Source organism: Poecilia latipinna, unplaced genomic scaffold, assembly GCF_001443285.1.
Source record: "Poecilia latipinna isolate Pla-1442-1.1 unplaced genomic scaffold, P_latipinna-1.0 Scaffold576, whole genome shotgun sequence".
In the NCBI taxonomy this organism is placed as follows: domain Eukaryota; kingdom Metazoa; phylum Chordata; class Actinopteri; order Cyprinodontiformes; family Poeciliidae; genus Poecilia; species Poecilia latipinna.
In genome coordinates, this window is record NW_015113192.1 from 59,601 (window position 1) to 77,644 (window position 18,044).

Genomic DNA, 18,044 nt, shown 5'->3' on the forward strand with positions numbered 1-18,044 from the left:
ATTTATTTTTTTAATTTAATTCACCCTTTCATTAGACAGTATAAAGAATAATTTACATTTTCCTGGGATCCACATTGTCTAAACCATCTTGTCATAGTCATGGAAAACCCTCCCCTGATAAACTGCACAGCCAGAAACACATGTTCAGCTCAACAAATGTAAAAGATTAGTTAGAAACTTTTGTAGTGGGAAAACATGTAAACCGTAATAAATAAAGTTTGTTTTTTTTATGAGGTACTACAAAGGCGGTCAAAAAAGAGAAAAAAACAATTGAAGAGTTATATTGCATTTCAGATTCCCAAATAGCAATTTAATTATAAATTATGTTTTCTCAAAATAAGTGGCAGCTTTTGTGCTGTACGTCTAAGAATTAAATTTTGATCTAGAAAGACCTGCTTTCTGGGATTGCAGAATGATTATGTCTTAGTATTCAAGTACGTTTTGGTTCTTTAGGCTCGATCTTTCAAAATTTAGCTTTTGTGCCAGACGAACATTTACATACGAACACTAAAAACAGTTTGGCAGTAAATGACAACACAGGTTTAAGGGTTTATACATTATCTGCTAATACCTGCCCTCTACCGTCTCTTCCGTAACACTGCAAGTGTTTCTAAAGAAAAAAATTGGAGTAGACAAGTGGCTCGTTTTTATCTGTTGACACCCGTTTAAATTTTAAAAATAAAATTGTTTATAAATACAAATATATTTCACAAAGTTATGATGATACAATTTTGTGCCAAGATCAAAATATATGTTTTGTCCGAGGTCTATAAACGCATCTTTTCCCCTTTTTTTTATATGTTTATTCCGGAAATGACGCCACACAGATTCGAGAAGCTGTCTTTTGTCGTGTGCTAGCAGCCTGGTAAGTATTCACCCTTTGGAAAAAGCCTTTTTATAACCATGTGTTTCATATAGAGAGTAAAAATGTACACAGCTTACCATTTAAAAGAATATTATACTTTCACTCACTTTGAGCGGAACATTTATGATGCACAGTCCACGAGAGAAGCGTTGTTGAACCATGTTAGCCTGTAGGTATGTCTTTAGCATTTCTAGCTAACATGCTAACTTTGTCTCTAAAGTCTGTTGATAATTTAGTAGGATTGTCTAATCACAGTTAGATTAATCCTAACAAACAATGCAGATTTTTTTGTTGCGTTGAATATTGTAACGATGATGTGAAATACTTTAAGACAAAACTAATACCTTGTTTTGCCACCAGATATTTATTTAATGTGTTACGTTTTAATAAAACAGAGCCGTCCAAGATGACTACAGCTGCAAGACCCACGTTTGAGCCTGCGAGAGGAGGCAGGGGGAAAGGAGAGGGAGATCTGAGTGCTCTTTCCAAGCAGTATTCCAGCCGAGATCTTCCAGGTCATACAAAGATCAAGTACAGGTCTGTAGATCGAATATAAGAGGTAATTAAAATTTTCATGAGTAGATTTTATGGTTTTTCAAAGGAGATCGACTGGTAAAGCTCTGAATTCATCGGTCCATCTACCTCCCAACTTATGCCCTCGATCATGACAGCTAGAGCAAAATCCTCTGGGATAATGATCTAATATTTGCTTTCTCTGTTGGGTGTTCATTTGGAGGAGGTTACAGTAAAGAGACTGCTTTGTGTCATCGTAAGTTATTTTTAGGTGGTGTTTTTTTTTCTTTTCTTTTGTTGTACAATAAATTCTGCCCGGTGCTCAGGCAACCCACCCAGGATGCCCCCGAGGAGGTGCGTGCCCGTGACTTCCGCAGGGAGCTGGAGGAGAGGGAACGTGTTGTTTCCCGTGACAAGACCAGAGAGAGGGGACCCAGAGGTTATTGTTTTTAAAAAATAATAATAATCTTAGGCTACATTTCTGATACAGTTCCTAATTATTCAATTGTTTTTTTTATGCACGGGATCAATTATTAGTATTTGTGTTTTCCAGAACACACCACATCCTCATCATCATCCTCTTCATCATCTTCAAAGAGGCCCAGACTGGATCAAATCCCAGCAGCAAACCTTGATGCCGATGACCCTCTGACTGACGTAAGTATGAAAAGTTTCTCTTGATGTTTTGTTGTATTTGTCCAATAAAATTGATTATAAATCGTATTTAGACGTCTTTGGTAATATATTTGTATCTCAGTCTAGTTAAAGCTGCTCTCCTAAAACAAAAGTTCACTAAAGATAGCTTACTGATTATTAAATGGGCTACAATGGGTCATTGCTCATACAATTGTCAATAAACAGCACAACATAACTGCATTAAATCATAGTTTTGAAGGTCTTGTTACTTTTTGTACTACTTGTGTAATCACCCCTTGAAAATATAGCAAAAACAATCCTAACAATACTTGTTGTTTGTGGGATTTGAAGTTTATTGATTTCACAACAAATCAAAATTCTTCTGACAATAAACAAAGTTCACTTTAACAATAAATGGTGTTATATTTGTGAACCTCACTGCTAACTTTAAACGTCCTGTTTAAAACTCTCATTGGACTCCCTTTCTCATTCTCTCTTCATCCTTCTAAGGATGATGAAGATGAAGACTCTGAGGAAGACAGTGATGATGATGACACTGCTGCCCTCCTGGCTGAACTGGACAAGATCAAGAAAGAGCGAGCTGAGGAGCAAGAACGCAAAGTAACGACTGAACGCTCGTGTTTCTGCTTATTGTTGAAATGGATTTACAGTCATTAAATGTTAGAAAGGAGCTGAATGACATCTCTTTGGGCTTAGTTCCTTTATTTTATTTTATTTTATTGTTTGTTTTCCACTTCAGGAGCGAGAGCAGAAGGCAGAAGAAGAGAGGATTCGAATGGAAAATATCTTGAGTGGCAATCCCCTGATTAACTTGGCCGGCCAGCAGCAACAGAACCAAGCTCAAAATACATTTAGAGTCAAAAGGAGGTACATTTCTCAGACAGAAAACATTTGTGTGTGTGTGCGTGTTGTTTATCACCACCAGTAACCTTCTCATGCATCATCTCTTTAGGTGGGACGACGATGTTGTGTTTAAAAATTGTGCCAAAGGAGTGGATGAGGCACGGAAAGAGAAACGCTTTGTCAACGATACGCTGCGCTCAGAGTTCCACAAGAAGTTTATGGAAAAATATGTAAAGTAAAAGACTTGCTCTGTACTTTATTGGATCATTTGTATCATCTTTGGTCTACAACCCTCAAATGGTAGATGGCATCTGCTGCCATTGAAATTCATTAGACCTTGCAGAGTTAACAGGTAAATGGCTGTATATAAATGAGGTGCATCCTTTGTTTAAATTTTGTGAAAACATTTTAAAATGTGATTTAACATTTATTTCTGTGGTTTATTTTTTATTTCAATAAACAATTACTTGGCTCACAGTATGTTTCCTGTGAAATGTCTCTTCAAATATAGTTCTGTTGAATGTCAAACGGAAGTGAAATTTAAAATCTTTCCCTTAGGAAATAATTTTATGTCTTTTTATAAAAAGACATTATGTTCCTTGATAAAAAAAAATCAATATGCTCGGGGTATCTGAATAATGAGGGAATAATTTAAATGCATGCCACACTTTTCAAATTTTAATTTGTAAAAAAATTATTTCATGACCTATCATCATTAAACTACCAGAAAAAGTTGTAATGTGACAACTTCACCATATTATTTATAAAAGTTTGATACAATCTCTCAATGAGTGTCCTTAACCTTTTATTTCTGTCTAGTTATATAAAATAAAAATATTTTTTTGTAATCATGTTATCTAAATATCAAGTGGGCTGCTAATATCTCAGACAACCGGCAGAGGGCGCCATCCTTCACAATGTCCTGCTTGTGACAGGGATTGGGAGGCTTCTGGGAAAAAATGGCAGCTTCCTTTTGTTTGTGAGGATTCGCTATGCTGGGAGTAAGCATTTAAAAGCGGTGTTCAGCGGAAACTCCAGTCTACATCACGTTTTCGGAGCTCGTCCTGCCCTTTACTTAGACTTTTGAAGCAGGAGAAGATGGAGAAGAGCGGCAGCGTCGATAGTTTGGGCTCGAAACCCTCTTCCCGACAGCCAAGTGTTGATTCATTGTCCAGGTAGCTAAACCCTTCACATCTTATTGCTTTTAAATGTGGGTAAAAGTCTGAAAATTCATGCACTAATGAATATAGGGGCTTCTTAAACGTGTTTAATGTTTCCGTCCTCCAGTGTCATGGGTGTAATTTTAGTAGCGAGTGTTTAAACTCCAATAATTAAGTCCGCTTCCTAAATTGTCACAAGACGATCAGATGTCATTGCAATAGGACAAGAGCTTGGCTTGCATGTGCCAGTTCTTCTTAATGTTTCTGAGTTCAGTTGGTTGTCTGATATAAAAGCTCATGGAAGCAATAAAACCTCTGTAAAACATTTAATTTAAAATTAAAACTGTGTGTAAGACAGACATGGGCGTTGTGGATTCTGTGATACCACCTGCTTTTTTATTCAGCTCAGTTTCGTGTACATTATATTCAAATACATAAAGTTCAAAATTATCCTAATTATAATTCAATACATTATAATGTAGTGACAGTGGAAAGGAACCGCTCGATTTTTGCAAGAAGAAACCTCCAGCAAAACCAGGCTTAGTTTGAGAATACAGGAAAAGTTGACTTGCTAGATAGAAATGGACATTTATTGTATTATCTCAGAACATTTCTCCCTGTCCTGATAAGACTATTGATTTATAGTGACATTGATAAATTCACAATAACAGCATTGCACAAACATACAGTTAAATGTTTTTAAGAACTTTTAAACTAATCACAATAGATAACACTGAATTTCATGATCAGGAAAGCAATCCAAAAATATTAATTGAAGTTCATGGTTATGTGACAATACGTGAAAGACTCGTATGGGTGTAGAAGCTTTTAACTGTGCGCTACAGATCTATAGTAACTCGATGAATCTGATGCAAAAGGGGTATTAGCTGCAGAAGGCTGGTTGCATTCATACAGCCAGCAATTTATCGTCAAACATAAATCTAAGTTAAAGGAAGAAAGATTAAATCATCTTCTCGTCTTCTGTTTTTGTTTTATCCGTTCTCAGCACTTCCACCTCTCGCTCCGACCGCTCCGCCCAGGCCAAACCTCCATCTGTTTTGTCCTCCGACTCTGTGTCGACATCTGCAGAGTTTTCCCCTGAGCTCCGGGTTAGTTGCCTGCGTGCAGCTCATTGATATTCTGCAGCTTGATAAAAATGAGTTTTCATAACTAAAGCATCACTCTCCTCATTTATGCATCCCCCAGGTGAAGCCCAAAGCCACTGCCAAGGTATGTTATCGTATAAGTTTCTGAGCCAAAATCAGCAACTTTTCAAACCTCTGAGTGAAACTTGTAAAGTTAACGTAACGTTGCATTAGTTCTCCATGATTTATTTGGGTATTTTAAAAAATTTCTATAAATCTGTGGATATTTGAGATGGAATGACTGCTTTGCATGTTGGATGTTTTGTAGAAGGCACATAGGGACTCAGATAAAGAAGAACCACAGTTGCTTCCGAACGAAACTGTGCAAGATATGGGTAATTTATTTCCTTTTTTTGCTTGGGATTTAAAGGGCTAGCACTGAAAGTAAACTATTATCTTAAAATTACTTTAAAAAAAATTCTTGAATAATTGAGCTTAATCTTGTTTTTTTTTTTGTTTTGTTTTTTTTCCCCAATAGCACCTGACATTACCTACTTCTGTCCTTTCACTGGAGCACTGAGGGGAACAGTGATGGTCACCAACTACAGGCTTTTCTTTAAGTCCATGGACAAGGTGCGTGTGGACCATGTTAAAGATGAAAACGCTGTTAAGTAGTTTGAAGAATAATTCTTGTTCTTTTGTTGCTCGTATCTAGGATCCGGCGTTTATGCTGGATTTGCCTCTCGGAGTTGTAAGTCGAGTGGAAAAAATTGGAAATACTTCGAGCCGTGCTGACTCATCATATGGAGTAGTTTGCAAGGTGAATACCTGGTGTTTCATACTTAGAGAAAACTGGATGATTCATCACACGTCACTTATTTAAAACCTACATTTCTACTGTTGCTAATTATTTTTTTTTTGCTACTTTGCAGGACATGCGCATTCTGCGATTTTCACACAAGCAGGTGGATGACACTCTCAAGAAGTCAATTTTTGAAGTTCTCATGAAATTTGCATTTCCTGTTTCCAACGGACTGGTGAGTCGCTCTCCAACTCACGGCTGCTGATGCATTGACGCAGCACAACCGCTTCATTTCTCCTCCTCACTACACAGCAAATCTTTGCCTTTGAATACGGGCAAGTTTTTCCTGAAAACGGATGGAAGGTGTACGATCCCATATCGGAGTATAAAAGACAGGTAATTCCAGGAGCACCGAGCTTTCATGTTTTGCTGGATCATTCTTACAGATGTTTTTTTTTCGTTCTCAGGGTATACCCAATGAAAGCTGGAGGATAACGAAGGTAAACGACCACTTTGAGCTCTGCGACACATACCCATCCACTCTGGTGGTTCCGGTCAACATACCAGACGAAGAGCTGAAGAGAGTGGCAGCTTTTAGAGCGAAAGGCAGGATACCTGTGAGTAATCCATCCCGAACGTCCGCGACTTCGTCTCGCCGACGGTGCCGATGTTCTCCTGACCTTCATGTGGCAGGTGCTGTCATGGATCCACCCGGAGAGCCAGGCCACAGTGACGCGCTGCAGCCAGCCGACGGTCGGAGTGAACGGGAAGCGCAGCAAGGAGGATGAGAAATACCTGCAGGCGATCATGGATGCCAATGCTCAGTCCCATAAGCTTTTCATTTTCGATGCCAGACCGAGCGTCAACGCCGCTGCCAACAAGGTCGATATTATGAATCTTTAAAAAGCAGCTTTTACTTGAATTTTATAGAAGGATATAATTAGAGCTGCTAGAAATAAGCAAAACCTATTACAAAAATGGCAGTATGAATTTAGAGGTATGACTGTTTTTATATCGAGAGAGTAATTTTATCAGCTCCTAAGCAGATCAAAAGTGATTTCATGCACTCTTTCATTAGCAGAAAAGATTATGTGGACATACATTATACTCCTGTGTGAAAAGTCTTAAAATAATTGCCTTTTATTGTGTTTTCATTTCTACACTGCAAACTGAAAATATCACCTTTTAATGTGAGAAAATCTGTTCTTTTGCTATTTTTAATCTCTGCTACGCACAAAGATTCCATGTTTTTAATGAAGCTTGAATCGATTGTTAAAAGCTAGGGGGGGGGGAAAAACCTTTTTTTCCTCGCTTCCTCTCTGCAGATGAAAGGCGGTGGATATGAAAGTGAGGACGCATATCAGAACGCCGAGCTCGTGTTCTTGGACATCCACAACATCCACGTCATGCGGGAGTCGCTGCGCAAACTCAAAGACTTAGTTTACCCCAACATCGAGGACTCCCATTGGCTGTCCAACCTGGAATCCACTCACTGGCTCGAACACATCAAGGTGGGCAGGATTAACTACAAAAACGAGCCACCCGCATGACATTTCTTAGCTACTTTGTGTTCATTTTTCTGCTGGCGTGTTTCCAGCTGATCCTGGCCGGAGCGCTGAGGATCGCGGACAAGGTGGAGTCTGGGAAAACGTCCGTGGTGGTCCACTGCAGCGACGGCTGGGACCGGACCGCCCAGCTCACCTCTCTGTCCCTGCTTATGCTGGATGGTTACTACAGAACCATCCGCGGCTTCGAAGTGCTGCTCGAGAAAGAGTGGCTGAGTTTTGGACATCGCTTCCAGCAGGTAAACTGAAATGTTTTTCTCCCTTAAAAAAATGAAATTTGTATGTTGTAGTTTAAAAATACATAACCGACTTTCCTCATCGTGGGTTTGTCAGCGTATCGGTCACGGCGATAAAAACCACAGCGATGCAGACCGCTCACCTGTCTTTATCCAGTTCATTGACTGTGTGTGGCAGTTGACTCGACAGGTAAGTGAAGGATGACCGTGCGAGACATTTCTGTGTGGAGAAAGTGACGCTTGGAAGATAATATGTATCTTTTTTTTTTTTTTACTATTGAAGTTTCCTGCAGCTTTTGAGTTTAACGAATACTTCCTGGTAACAATCCTGGATCATCTCTACAGCTGCCTGTTTGGGACATTCCTGTGCAACAGTGAACAGCAAAGGTTGAAGGAAGTAAGGGCCCTTTTGATTCTGCATTTAGTCACTTTTACTGCTAGACGTTGCTGTCACACTCCTTGCCACATATATTATGAAATCTAAAAACACGCTTCACATTTTGTGAAACATCAAATCCTGTTGTATTTGTGTGTGTTGCTCAATATATTTGTATGAATGTTTTTGGGGGTGAAAAGTGTAAAATGTTCAGATTGTATTGTGTTAGGAGAGAGTAAGGCCTTTTTTTCTCAGTTTTTCTCTATGCTTCTTGTGTGGGATTAAAGTTCAATGCTTTTCGCAAAATTCAAACCTCCGAGTTGTAAAAAATGTATTAGTTGAGATCAGTGCAAACTCGGGATTAGAGTTCACCTCCTCAACATTCTAAACTAAATTTAGTCTCCACTTTACGCGCATCATTCCCCAATTAGCATGTTAACTATTATCACCTGGCCTTTGCCACCGTTTTTACATCTTTGTAATCCTCCTTTGCTTTTATTACTCACTTAAACTGTAATTCAATGTGGCTTAAGTCTCTATAAAAGGGATCCTTTTTACATATTTTCCCGCCTTAGTTGTCACAAATTACGATGAGTGACATTTTTAACTGGAAAACGGTCGATTGAACCTCCTTCGGTCATTGCATCCATTGTCAAAGCTCATTGATATTACAGTTGACCTTCTTAAATTATATCATGGTTATTTTTGAGCCCATGTTTTACTTTACAATGGTCAGAGAAAAAAGCTAGAAGTTGCCAGCATTCAGCAGGCTGTATCTCTGCTGTACCTGCAAATTGGAACTGTGCAATATATCGAATTGCTGTCAGCATCTCTAACTGCTTTATGTATATTTCTTTGTGGTTGAGATGCTGACATTGACAGAAAATGGTGGGAAATAATACAAAAGGAAGAAGTGACGCAAGTGGCAGCAAAACCAGGTTAAGAGAAAGTGGGAGGGGGGGACAATCCACTGGTTTAGATAAAAGCTTTACGTCATCATCATATATCTATTCCATACACATAAAAAGGTCAATAGTAAAAAGATAAACAAGATTTCACTTCTTAAACGTTCATATTTAAGATGTTTCCATGGAGAACAAAGCAGACTTGTAGGCAGATTTCTTGTTTTTGCACACAAACTTGGAGAATAAAACAGATTCTGATTGTTTTTAGTTGACTTTAAAGTGAATTATATTATATGCACATGCAACCTGTCCAAAACCTACGCATTTAAATAAATTGTAAATAAAGTAGTTTTATTAAGTTGGAAGCTTTCAGCAAATTCACGTATATTTTTTTTTATAGAATCATAACGCGGATTCACAATAGTGTGACGGGGACAGGATCTTTTAAACAAATAATAAAAACAGTCAAGATGATGCAGAAACATTAATGCGGTTGTTTTTTCTTCTTAACTTAAAGGAGATTCCCAAGAGGACGGTCTCGGTGTGGTCCTACATTAACAGCCAGCTGGAGGAGTTCACCAATCCAATGTATGTGAACTACTCAAACCAGGTGCTGTTCCCCGTTATCAGCTTGCGCCACCTGGAGCTTTGGTCTGGCTACTACATCCGCTGGAACCCTCGCATGAAACCGCAGGTATATCATGAAATCTTCTCTCTGTTAGTTGTTTCTCAAGTGCTCCAAAGCTGAAAATGTAGGCTTCTTTTGTCCATCTTCGACAAGGAACCTATTCACCAGCGCCACAAAGAGCTGCTGGCGAAGCGAGCCGAGCTTCAGAAGAGAGTGAACGAGCTCCAGAGGGAGGTGACGAACCGCTCTGCTTCATCGTCTTCGGAGAGGGCAGGCTCACCCACTCGCTCCATCACTCCCGTGCAAACCTTTGTTTGACACTCAATGTCTTTATGAAAGCGTGAAAGTGTTTTTTTTTATGCCAGGGAGAACATTGGAAAACTAGGAATCAGTGTCATAACTGGATCCAAGAAGAGCCTCTGTGTTGATCCGCCTCTTTAGGGGACGAATGCACCACCACCACAACAGGCAGAGATGTGTGACTATTCGGGTAGAGTGTGTTTACGTTGGAGATCACTGGACTGCAGCCATATATAAAATACTAGTCCTGTGAGGTAGGAGGGCATGTAAAAAGAATAAAATAAAGAAGAACTTTAATGCCTGTTAACCCACCCACAATCAGTGTTTGTTTTAATTACACTAGTTATCATTTTGGTTATTTTTTTTATGCCTTATGCTTCATAGGAACACTCACTCCACCACTTCATGTTCATTTCAAAGCACAACAGCACAATTTGTAAACAAATAGTGCTGCAAAAAAACCAGAAGAAAACCCAAGTGTTCTTTGAGTTTGTACATATGTGTTTCAACCAATAACTAAAGAGAAATGATGCTAACATTTTTAACACTTGCTTTGTCTTCATAAATCAATCCTGTTGGACTGTTGCGACCAAATATCTGTTTTAATTTGAGAAGGGATACTACGTATGACATTCCTTTTACTGAGCAATTCAACTTTTGTAAGTTTAATTTCTCTAAGAAGCTAACATTATTTATTATCCTGTACTATGGACTTGTTATGAACTCTAAGCTTCCTCTTTCTCTTAGTCTCATAATCTAATTTTTTTTGGGTGATATCAGTAAGTTGCAATGGATATGCAATAATTTGGGTTTGTTTTGGTTATTAAATGTAGTGTAATAATTAGAATCTGTGCCTTTCGTACAAATCAAGAGTAAAAACTCAAATGTGCACAATGATGATAAAAACACTTGCATGAAACACTAATCAGCCTCATGATGTTTTCCTCATATGTAAGCTGTTGAAATGTTTGGTAACTAACCTAATAGCACTAGCAGTAATGATTTCTAGTTTATAAAAAGTGCCTTTCATGGTAAAAAAAAGAAAAAAAAAAGAAGAAAGGTTGACTCTATTGGTGGGAACTCTGATGTTATGTTTCTACATTGTAGCTTTTAAATATCTAATCCCCACTAACAAACTAATTGTTCTTTAATTATTATTCCACTACATCTTTCTCTGTGTACATCTCTGTCACTGATATTGTTCCTTTAAAATGTAGAACTATTAGTCATAAACTTCCACACCATTCCTTATGCTGTGCTCCCTACCTTTATTCGTCTGTTTCCTGCATTGTCAAGTGTACTGTCAGATGTCAAACCGTATTAAACTATTTAATAAAAAGGGACACTGTGGAGTCATTTTTAATGTTTGTGAGTGGATAATGTTGAATTCTTTAGATTGGCACATAATTACATAATTAAATTGGTAGGTGAGTAGTTGTGTCATACAGTTTATGCACGTGTTTTGATTTTCTGAAGATTAAACGGTGACCAGTGAGATATGCAAAGGTTGGGATATTGTTGTAAACTTTACACCAACTTTCTCCCTGATCTGTCTGCAGTGTTACTTGGTTTTCATGATGCTGTTTAATCACTAATGACCTCTCGCAAAACTCTTGAGGAACATTGGATGGTAACACTTTATTTGACATTAACCAATATACAAATATATAAATTTGTTATAGAAGTATTACTGATTGTACTTTAAAAATTAGGTAACTTTATGTTATTAAAGGTAAAGTTTAAACAGTAATGATTTCCTGGTTAATGTCAAGTTGTCATAACAAAGACATTTCGAATAATGTCAACTTTGTATTAAAAGTGTCATAATTTACCGAATGACGCTTTATGACAACAGTCATAAATATTCATGAAGACTTATTCATGTTCATAACAGGTGTTATGTCATGTTTATGACAGTGTCATGACAGTCTTATTCAGCCCCCTTCAAATAAAGTGTTACCCATTGGATTTTATTAGGGGTATAAAATGTTCACCACACTTTTCTGTTTTTATTGGTCACATACAATCACAAAGAAATACATTTAACTATGGTTGGAACTTGCCAGGATTCCCCTGAATGGATAACTTCAGATTCAGGTTAAATTGAAATGTATTTATAATATCCAGCGGTGCCTCCGTGTTATCACTTTTTTGCTTGCAAAACGGCTTCCAGTCATATAAACACCTTAAAGCGTTTTAAAATACTCAAGCCAACTTGCTGTTAACGCAAGTGTAGTGGATATTGAAAACTGTTAACATTTGTGCGGGCCCCTGATTGGCTGAGCTAATTTCAAACTGCAAATCCCGCGGACGGATGTTGTGTCGCGATAGGTTTCCTTCCTTCTTCGGGAGCTGTCGGCCTCTTCCGGTTACATGACACAAAAAGAGACAAGGAAAATACATTTCTCGGCGAGAACAGCAGAAACTTGAGCCCCGCGGAGTTCATTGTTGATGAGGATTAATTCCGAGGCGACGCTATTAAAAGCCAAGGAGAAGCCATTGCGGCGGGACGACGCAGCGAGAGAGCCTGGAGATCAGGACTTTATTGTTCTTCGCCGCTCGCTCCCTCCAGCTGAGCTATTTCTGTATTTGCCCTGCGCTACGTAGCCGAGCGGGCTAGCGTCGGCCAGCGCTGGATGCCAACGCGGTGTGTTTTTCCCCAGCTCTCAGTTGAGCAACAGCGAGCGGCTCTGACGGTGAAAACAGCGCGGCTAATCCGTTCGGTTCGCAGCTGGACCTCGGTGTTCCTCGGCTAGGTCGGACGACTGCTCAGGTTGGGGCGAGAATGGCAACGTCGGCTCTGTACGCCTGCACGAAGTGTAACCAGCGGTACCCCTTCGAGGAGCTGTCGCAGGGCCAGCAGCTTTGCAAGGTTGGAGAGCATGAGAGGGAGGACGACCCAAACAATCACGACCTTAGGAGTGTAGTTGTGTGCGGATTGTTTGGTTGTGGCCACCTTGGAGAGATTTAGCAAGGGCTCAGATTATGTAACAAGTTGGAAAACGTCCACATGAACGTAATGTTCATTTTATTGTAGATTTAATAGCGGTGTTACCACACCCTGACCTGCTGAACACTTGTTATACTGGTCACTTACTGTACATATTATTCAGACGTGTTGCTCCTGTGGTGTTGCTTGTATGGTGGTACAGCTGATAATTAAAGGCCTTTTAAGTCACATTTAAGCCTTATAATTTCCACATGCCCTTAATTAGCTTCTACAAATTAATGTTTCAGACTAAAAAAAAAAGAAGAAAAAAGTCCCCTAATCACCTCTGAATTAACTGCTCTTAAAGTTTCTAACTGAATTAAATCATTAATTGACTGCCATACTGTCTTTATAAAGTTGAAGGATGCCAACTTAAAACAAGTAAACAATTTCTCCTGTGATAATGAGTCACAAAAGAAAAAAGGGAGGGGGAAATTAACTGTGTATGAGATAAAAAATATTGGCATTCCCGGTACAGATGTTAAATAAAATAAATTTATATTGTAATGTGCGTTAGCAGAATCTCACGTTTAAAAAAAGTTAAATTAAAAACTCTGTGCCTCCTTGCAATTCTCCAAAATGGGGAAAACAAGAGAGCATGCCATTCATCTAAGGTTGACTTGTCGATCTGGATTAATAAATAAGAAAATGGATACAATCAAGAATCTATGAGACATTCTCCATCAGATTGAAAATATAAATGCATCTCGACATAAAAACAATCTGAATTTATTTTAAAGCTTTTTACATGTATTTATACCAAGTGTGCCAATAACTGGAGGCTTCTGTACTTATTTTTTCTTTCTTTTGCAGGAGTGTCGTATTGCACACCCAATAGTGAAGTGTACATACTGCAGATCTGAGTTTCAGCAGGAGAGGTGAGAAGGGCTCCACTATTTTCTATTATGTCTTATTTGGGATTTTTTATTTTTTGTGGATTCAAACTCTGTTTGTTCCTCTACAGTAAAACAAATACAATTTGCAAGAAATGTGCCCAGAACGTCAAACAGTTCGGAACGGTGAGTAGTAGAATCTTACAAATTAGTTTTCACACAAATTAGTGCTCCCAAACCATCTGAAATTGCCTGTGACTGTTTCGTGTCCACATCCTGTTTTCAAAAGTTCTTCTTCATCTGTTTTTGCAGCCCAAACCCTGCCAGTATTGTAACATAATTGCAGCTTTCATCGGGACAAAATGCCAGCGGTGTACTAACTCGGAGAAGAAATATGGACCCCCACAGACCTGCGAACAGTGCAAGCAGCAGTGCGCTTTCGACCGCAAGGAGGAAGGCAGAAGAAAGGTGAAAACCAGAGCAGATATCCAGTCTTGAGCTTGCGGCACGTTCGTCACGGGCGGAGTCTCACCGCCTGCTCTCTCTTGCTTGCGCTACAGGTGGACGGCAAGCTGCTGTGCTGGCTCTGCACGCTGTCCTACCGCCGCGTCCTGCAGAAGACTAAAGAACAGAGGAAGGGCTTCGGCTCCTCCAACTCCTCATCCCTGAACGAGAAAGACCACCACTCCAGATCGCATCACCACCATCATCACCACCACCACCAGCACCACCAGCACAGACACAGCAGCTCCCACCACAAGTATGTCTGCCACAAGTTGTCGCTTCCAGTCAGTAGAGATTCACCAATCTGAACTTTGTGTCCAGTCCTCGCAAATGTTTTCACCTGCAAGATTTCGATTGTGTGTGATTCTGATTTCTCCCCAAACTTAGGGAAAAATAAGAATAGCATTTAAAACAGTGTTATTTTCTGGTCTTTCTTCAGTACTTATGAAGACCAGAGTCGATGTTGCACCACTTTGTTTGAGAGAGTGTGGACTTGAAAACAGATTTACTAATATTTTAATGTAAATACAATGAATACAGAGACAAAAACAAAATTATAAGGCAGTAATTCATATTATGTTAGAGATTAGCGTGGCTAGCCTTCCAATCTCTTTGTGTATTTGCTAGCAAATGTAGATCTTTATCTTAACTATGATGCTTTTCCAAAACCGGCATGCTTCATGACAGCTGTTGAAAACCTCAATTGAAAAATTAAAGCAACTTTGTTGTAGACTTCCTGTTATCTGCTTTAGATTTTTATTTTTTACTTATTCACTTTCAACCTGAATTAATGGCAGAACGTTTTCTTTTAAATAGGTTTTTTTTTTTTTTTTTACATATCTGTGCTTCACTTTAAGACATCTCGCCAGTCCTGAAAATGGCTAACTTTCAGCCATCGTCAGTATTTTTTGTCTGAAAATTGTTCTCTTACTATAGTTGGAGTAAAATGTTTATACCATGAAGTGCAGTTTGCTAAGTTTACCCATCTTTCACAGACTGAGTGGGAGCTTGAGTCCTGAACAGGAGCCGGGACTGTGGAAACAGAGGTACAGCAACTTCAAGTTTAAGTTTATACAACAGCCATTAAAATAATGTTTAAATATTCACAGTTTAGTTTTCCTCCTTGCTTTTCTTTTGCAGCCATAAATCGTCTTCAATCCAGAAGGAGACTCCAAAGAAGAAACCAAAACTGGAGCTGAAGCCATCCAACGGGGACAGGTAGCCCCAGCATTGTCATTTAAGCTCGACTTTATAGCTGCATAATATTTGTCCCACATGTTCAGGAGCTTTTTTTATTATTATTATTATTATTATTATTATTATTATTTATTATTTGTTTGCTTGTTCATCCCAACAGTAGTTCAATCACCCAGTCCATGGACTCTGGTGGAACAGACAACTTCATTCTCATCAGCCAGCTGAAAGAGGAAGTTATGTCGCTAAAGAGGCTTCTTCAGCAGAGGGATCAGACCATCCTGGAGAAGGATCGAAAGGTGAGTCGTCTTCCATAGATGAACTCCAGCACTAATTATTCAGTCAAAGCTCTGAGTTTCTGCTCTCTTTTTTTTTTTTTTTTATCTGCTAATTAAATGTTGCATTTTTTTCCCCCCTCTAGCTCACAGAGCTTAAAGCAGACTTTCAGTACCAGGAGTCAAATATGAGAGTTAAGATGAACCAAATGGAGAAATCACACAAAGAGGCCATGGAGCAGCAGCAGGTGGGGTAGTTGGTGTACGACCGCGCTCTGGAATGATTTGATCTTAGGCTGCTGTTTTGGTTGTTTTTAACATGTTCCAAGAAAACTTGGAACATGGTTTTTAGTAGCTGAACTCAGAACTCAGTACAGTTACCAACTTGCTGGTGTACATGATTTTTAAGCTTTGCGTCTCAAATCCACATGTGCAACAAAGGGGTTTACATTTTCAACATTGTGTTGCCCTTTATTCTCACACTTTGACAAATGTCTAAGGTTTTTTTTGTCATTTTATCATAGATTATAGGCATTAATAGTTTAAAAATTCAGCTGTACTTTATTAGTTTTTATAAAAAAACTTTTTTTTTTGTCTGTGAGGGAGTGATGTTTACACCAGATCAGACTTGGAGGGGAGGAAGAGGTGAAGAAACATAGTTTGAAATTCTTCTCATCAGTTGGATAACATAAATCTTATTACTGTCACTATCTATCAGATTGCATTATTTAATATAAAATAAAAATCTGAATGTTGTTAGGGTTGGACACAGTGATCAGGTTTTAGTTTTCCATAGAAATTTGACCAGACAAAATGCAAACAAAGTTTAGCTTTTTGATGGAGGTAAACTTAAATTCAACAAAACACTAAGGAAGTAGAAAATTATCTGGATTCCCAAACTTTGACAGATTTATGGAATGCAAAATTATTTAATTGTCTTTATCAGAGCCGACTTGTACGTGTTGCGATACATCGTTAAATTATTGTTGACAATATATTTTTTATGAATACAATGAGGAAAGCAATGAGCAGTTTGTTCTTATAACTGAATTTGCACATCACATTTGAGTCACATCCAGATTTGGAAAGAAATGTATCCACTCTGATTTCACTGTTTGTGTCTTTCCACAGTCCAAGAACAGGGAGCTGATGAAACAAGTGGCCGCCCTCTCGAAGGGCAAAAAGTTTGACCGGACAGGAAGCTCACTGCTGTTGCCCTAACAATAGGCCGGTCTGCGGCTAACGACAAAGAGCGGCTTCATTCTCGCAACACTGTGAGAGTCTCCCTCCTGTGTTTCCTCATTGCCATCTACTTTGATTGCTTCCTGCGATGCCGAAGCCAGAAGCCATGCTGTAAAAGGAAACCAGCTGTTGCATTCAAGAAACCATTCTCTAAAAAGCAGCGTATTTTAGGTGTGTCGTGGCAACAATTGCCTCGAGGGCTTCGACTTTAGATGCCGTGGAGGATGAAGCCCTTGTTTCTAACACTGCCGGGCCAAAACAAAACAAGCTTGGTGTGCTAATGTGGAGAGCATTCTGGTGACTCTTGATTTTATAGATGTCATGCATTTATTTATTCAGCTGTATTTCTTAGCGGGTTTTTTTTGTTGTTGTTTTGTTTTTCCTCAGCATACTGGGACAATAGCCCACATTCTGGGGGTTTCTTCAATAGCAATCATCAGTTATATTTTTCTAAGTGGATGCAAGATGAGCTCTCATTAACAGAAATTATGTGAAACTTTACAATGTATGCAAATGCCGACTGGGTGACCGTCAAACAGCAGAGAACTCCCTGGACTGTCTAAGAAAAACAACCAGTGAGCGCTCTGAATGGCTGTCTGAGGCCTTTTGGTCTCCCATTTTCTCACTGTGTGACAGCTGTAGTGCTTTACTGGTCCTCTGTACTGGAACAGTTGTAACACTGCATGATTTTACTGCCAGAGACCAGAATGATGTTGTGGTGAGACTTCTTTCTCCTCTTTATTTTTAATTACTTTTTTTTTTTAAGGATAACTTTTAAATGTATTTCTGGGCTCAGCCATTGTATTTAAACCATTGCTTCTATCTGTTTTAGTGAGTACATTATGTGTATAGTATGGCCAGTTGAAATACACTTGTCTGTAGAAAATGCTTTTTAAAGGAACACACCTATCACCCTACATTACTGGGTTGGTTTCATACTGTGGCGTTCAGGATCACTTTTGTACTTTTTTCAAACTCAAGTGTTTGAAACTATTAAACTGGCTAAACTGTTGCTGTATGCTTGTTTTCTTGATCATTAGCTAGCTAACTTTCTATTAGCTATCTAACTTCA

General features: G+C 38.8%; 3 protein-coding genes across 3 annotated transcripts; all 3 read left to right on the forward strand.

The window, feature by feature from the left end:
- Positions 1-771: 771 nt before the first annotated feature.
- Positions 772-3,305, forward strand: cwc15 (CWC15 spliceosome associated protein homolog). Its single transcript, XM_015042047.1, has 7 exons — positions 772-865; positions 1,261-1,402; positions 1,705-1,817; positions 1,932-2,035; positions 2,525-2,635; positions 2,775-2,902; positions 2,988-3,305. The coding sequence occupies exons 2-7, from the start codon at positions 1,272-1,274 to the stop codon at positions 3,115-3,117; spliced, it is 717 nt and encodes a 238-aa protein (XP_014897533.1). The 5' UTR covers positions 772-865; positions 1,261-1,271; the 3' UTR covers positions 3,118-3,305.
- Positions 3,306-3,790: 485 nt separating this feature from the next.
- mtmr2 (myotubularin related protein 2) lies at positions 3,791-11,280 on the forward strand. Its single transcript, XM_015042048.1, has 17 exons — positions 3,791-4,053; positions 5,045-5,147; positions 5,245-5,268; positions 5,452-5,518; positions 5,662-5,756; positions 5,839-5,943; positions 6,056-6,160; positions 6,238-6,321; positions 6,393-6,542; positions 6,619-6,807; positions 7,251-7,436; positions 7,523-7,729; positions 7,824-7,916; positions 8,010-8,123; positions 9,525-9,701; positions 9,789-9,905; positions 10,001-11,280. The coding sequence occupies exons 1-17, from the start codon at positions 3,977-3,979 to the stop codon at positions 10,061-10,063; spliced, it is 1,956 nt and encodes a 651-aa protein (XP_014897534.1). The 5' UTR covers positions 3,791-3,976; the 3' UTR covers positions 10,064-11,280.
- A 972-nt stretch (positions 11,281-12,252) lies between these two features.
- Positions 12,253-17,984, forward strand: fam76b (family with sequence similarity 76 member B). The gene is made up of 10 exons (XM_015042050.1): positions 12,253-12,807; positions 13,738-13,802; positions 13,889-13,943; positions 14,070-14,225; positions 14,318-14,517; positions 15,257-15,307; positions 15,402-15,479; positions 15,619-15,754; positions 15,877-15,978; positions 16,862-17,984. Exons 1-10 carry the CDS (start codon positions 12,721-12,723, stop codon positions 16,949-16,951), a joined length of 1,020 nt encoding a protein of 339 aa, XP_014897536.1. The 5' UTR covers positions 12,253-12,720; the 3' UTR covers positions 16,952-17,984.
- Positions 17,985-18,044: the final 60 nt, after the last annotated feature.

What these genes read in the sequence shown, in the direction of transcription:
- mtmr2 (XM_015042048.1), top strand. Translation starts at nt 3,977, where the DNA reads ATGGAGAAGAGCGGCAGCGTCGATAGTTTGGGCTCGAAACCCTCTTCC. An exon ending in AGCCCAAAGCCACTGCCAAG is followed by an intron (nt 5,269 to 5,451) that starts GTATGTTATCGT and finishes GATGTTTTGTAG; the next exon opens with AAGGCACATAGGGACTCAGA. An exon ending in GAGCGAAAGGCAGGATACCT is followed by an intron (nt 6,543 to 6,618) that starts GTGAGTAATCCA and finishes TTCATGTGGCAG; the next exon opens with GTGCTGTCATGGATCCACCC.
- cwc15 (XM_015042047.1), top strand. Translation starts at nt 1,272, where the DNA reads ATGACTACAGCTGCAAGACCCACGTTTGAGCCTGCGAGAGGAGGCAGG. An exon ending in CAGAGAGAGGGGACCCAGAG is followed by an intron (nt 1,818 to 1,931) that starts GTTATTGTTTTT and finishes TGTGTTTTCCAG; the next exon opens with AACACACCACATCCTCATCA. An exon ending in CTGAGGAGCAAGAACGCAAA is followed by an intron (nt 2,636 to 2,774) that starts GTAACGACTGAA and finishes TTTCCACTTCAG; the next exon opens with GAGCGAGAGCAGAAGGCAGA.
- fam76b (XM_015042050.1), top strand. Translation starts at nt 12,721, where the DNA reads ATGGCAACGTCGGCTCTGTACGCCTGCACGAAGTGTAACCAGCGGTAC. An exon ending in TCTGAGTTTCAGCAGGAGAG is followed by an intron (nt 13,803 to 13,888) that starts GTGAGAAGGGCT and finishes GTTCCTCTACAG; the next exon opens with TAAAACAAATACAATTTGCA. An exon ending in AAGCCATCCAACGGGGACAG is followed by an intron (nt 15,480 to 15,618) that starts GTAGCCCCAGCA and finishes TCATCCCAACAG; the next exon opens with TAGTTCAATCACCCAGTCCA.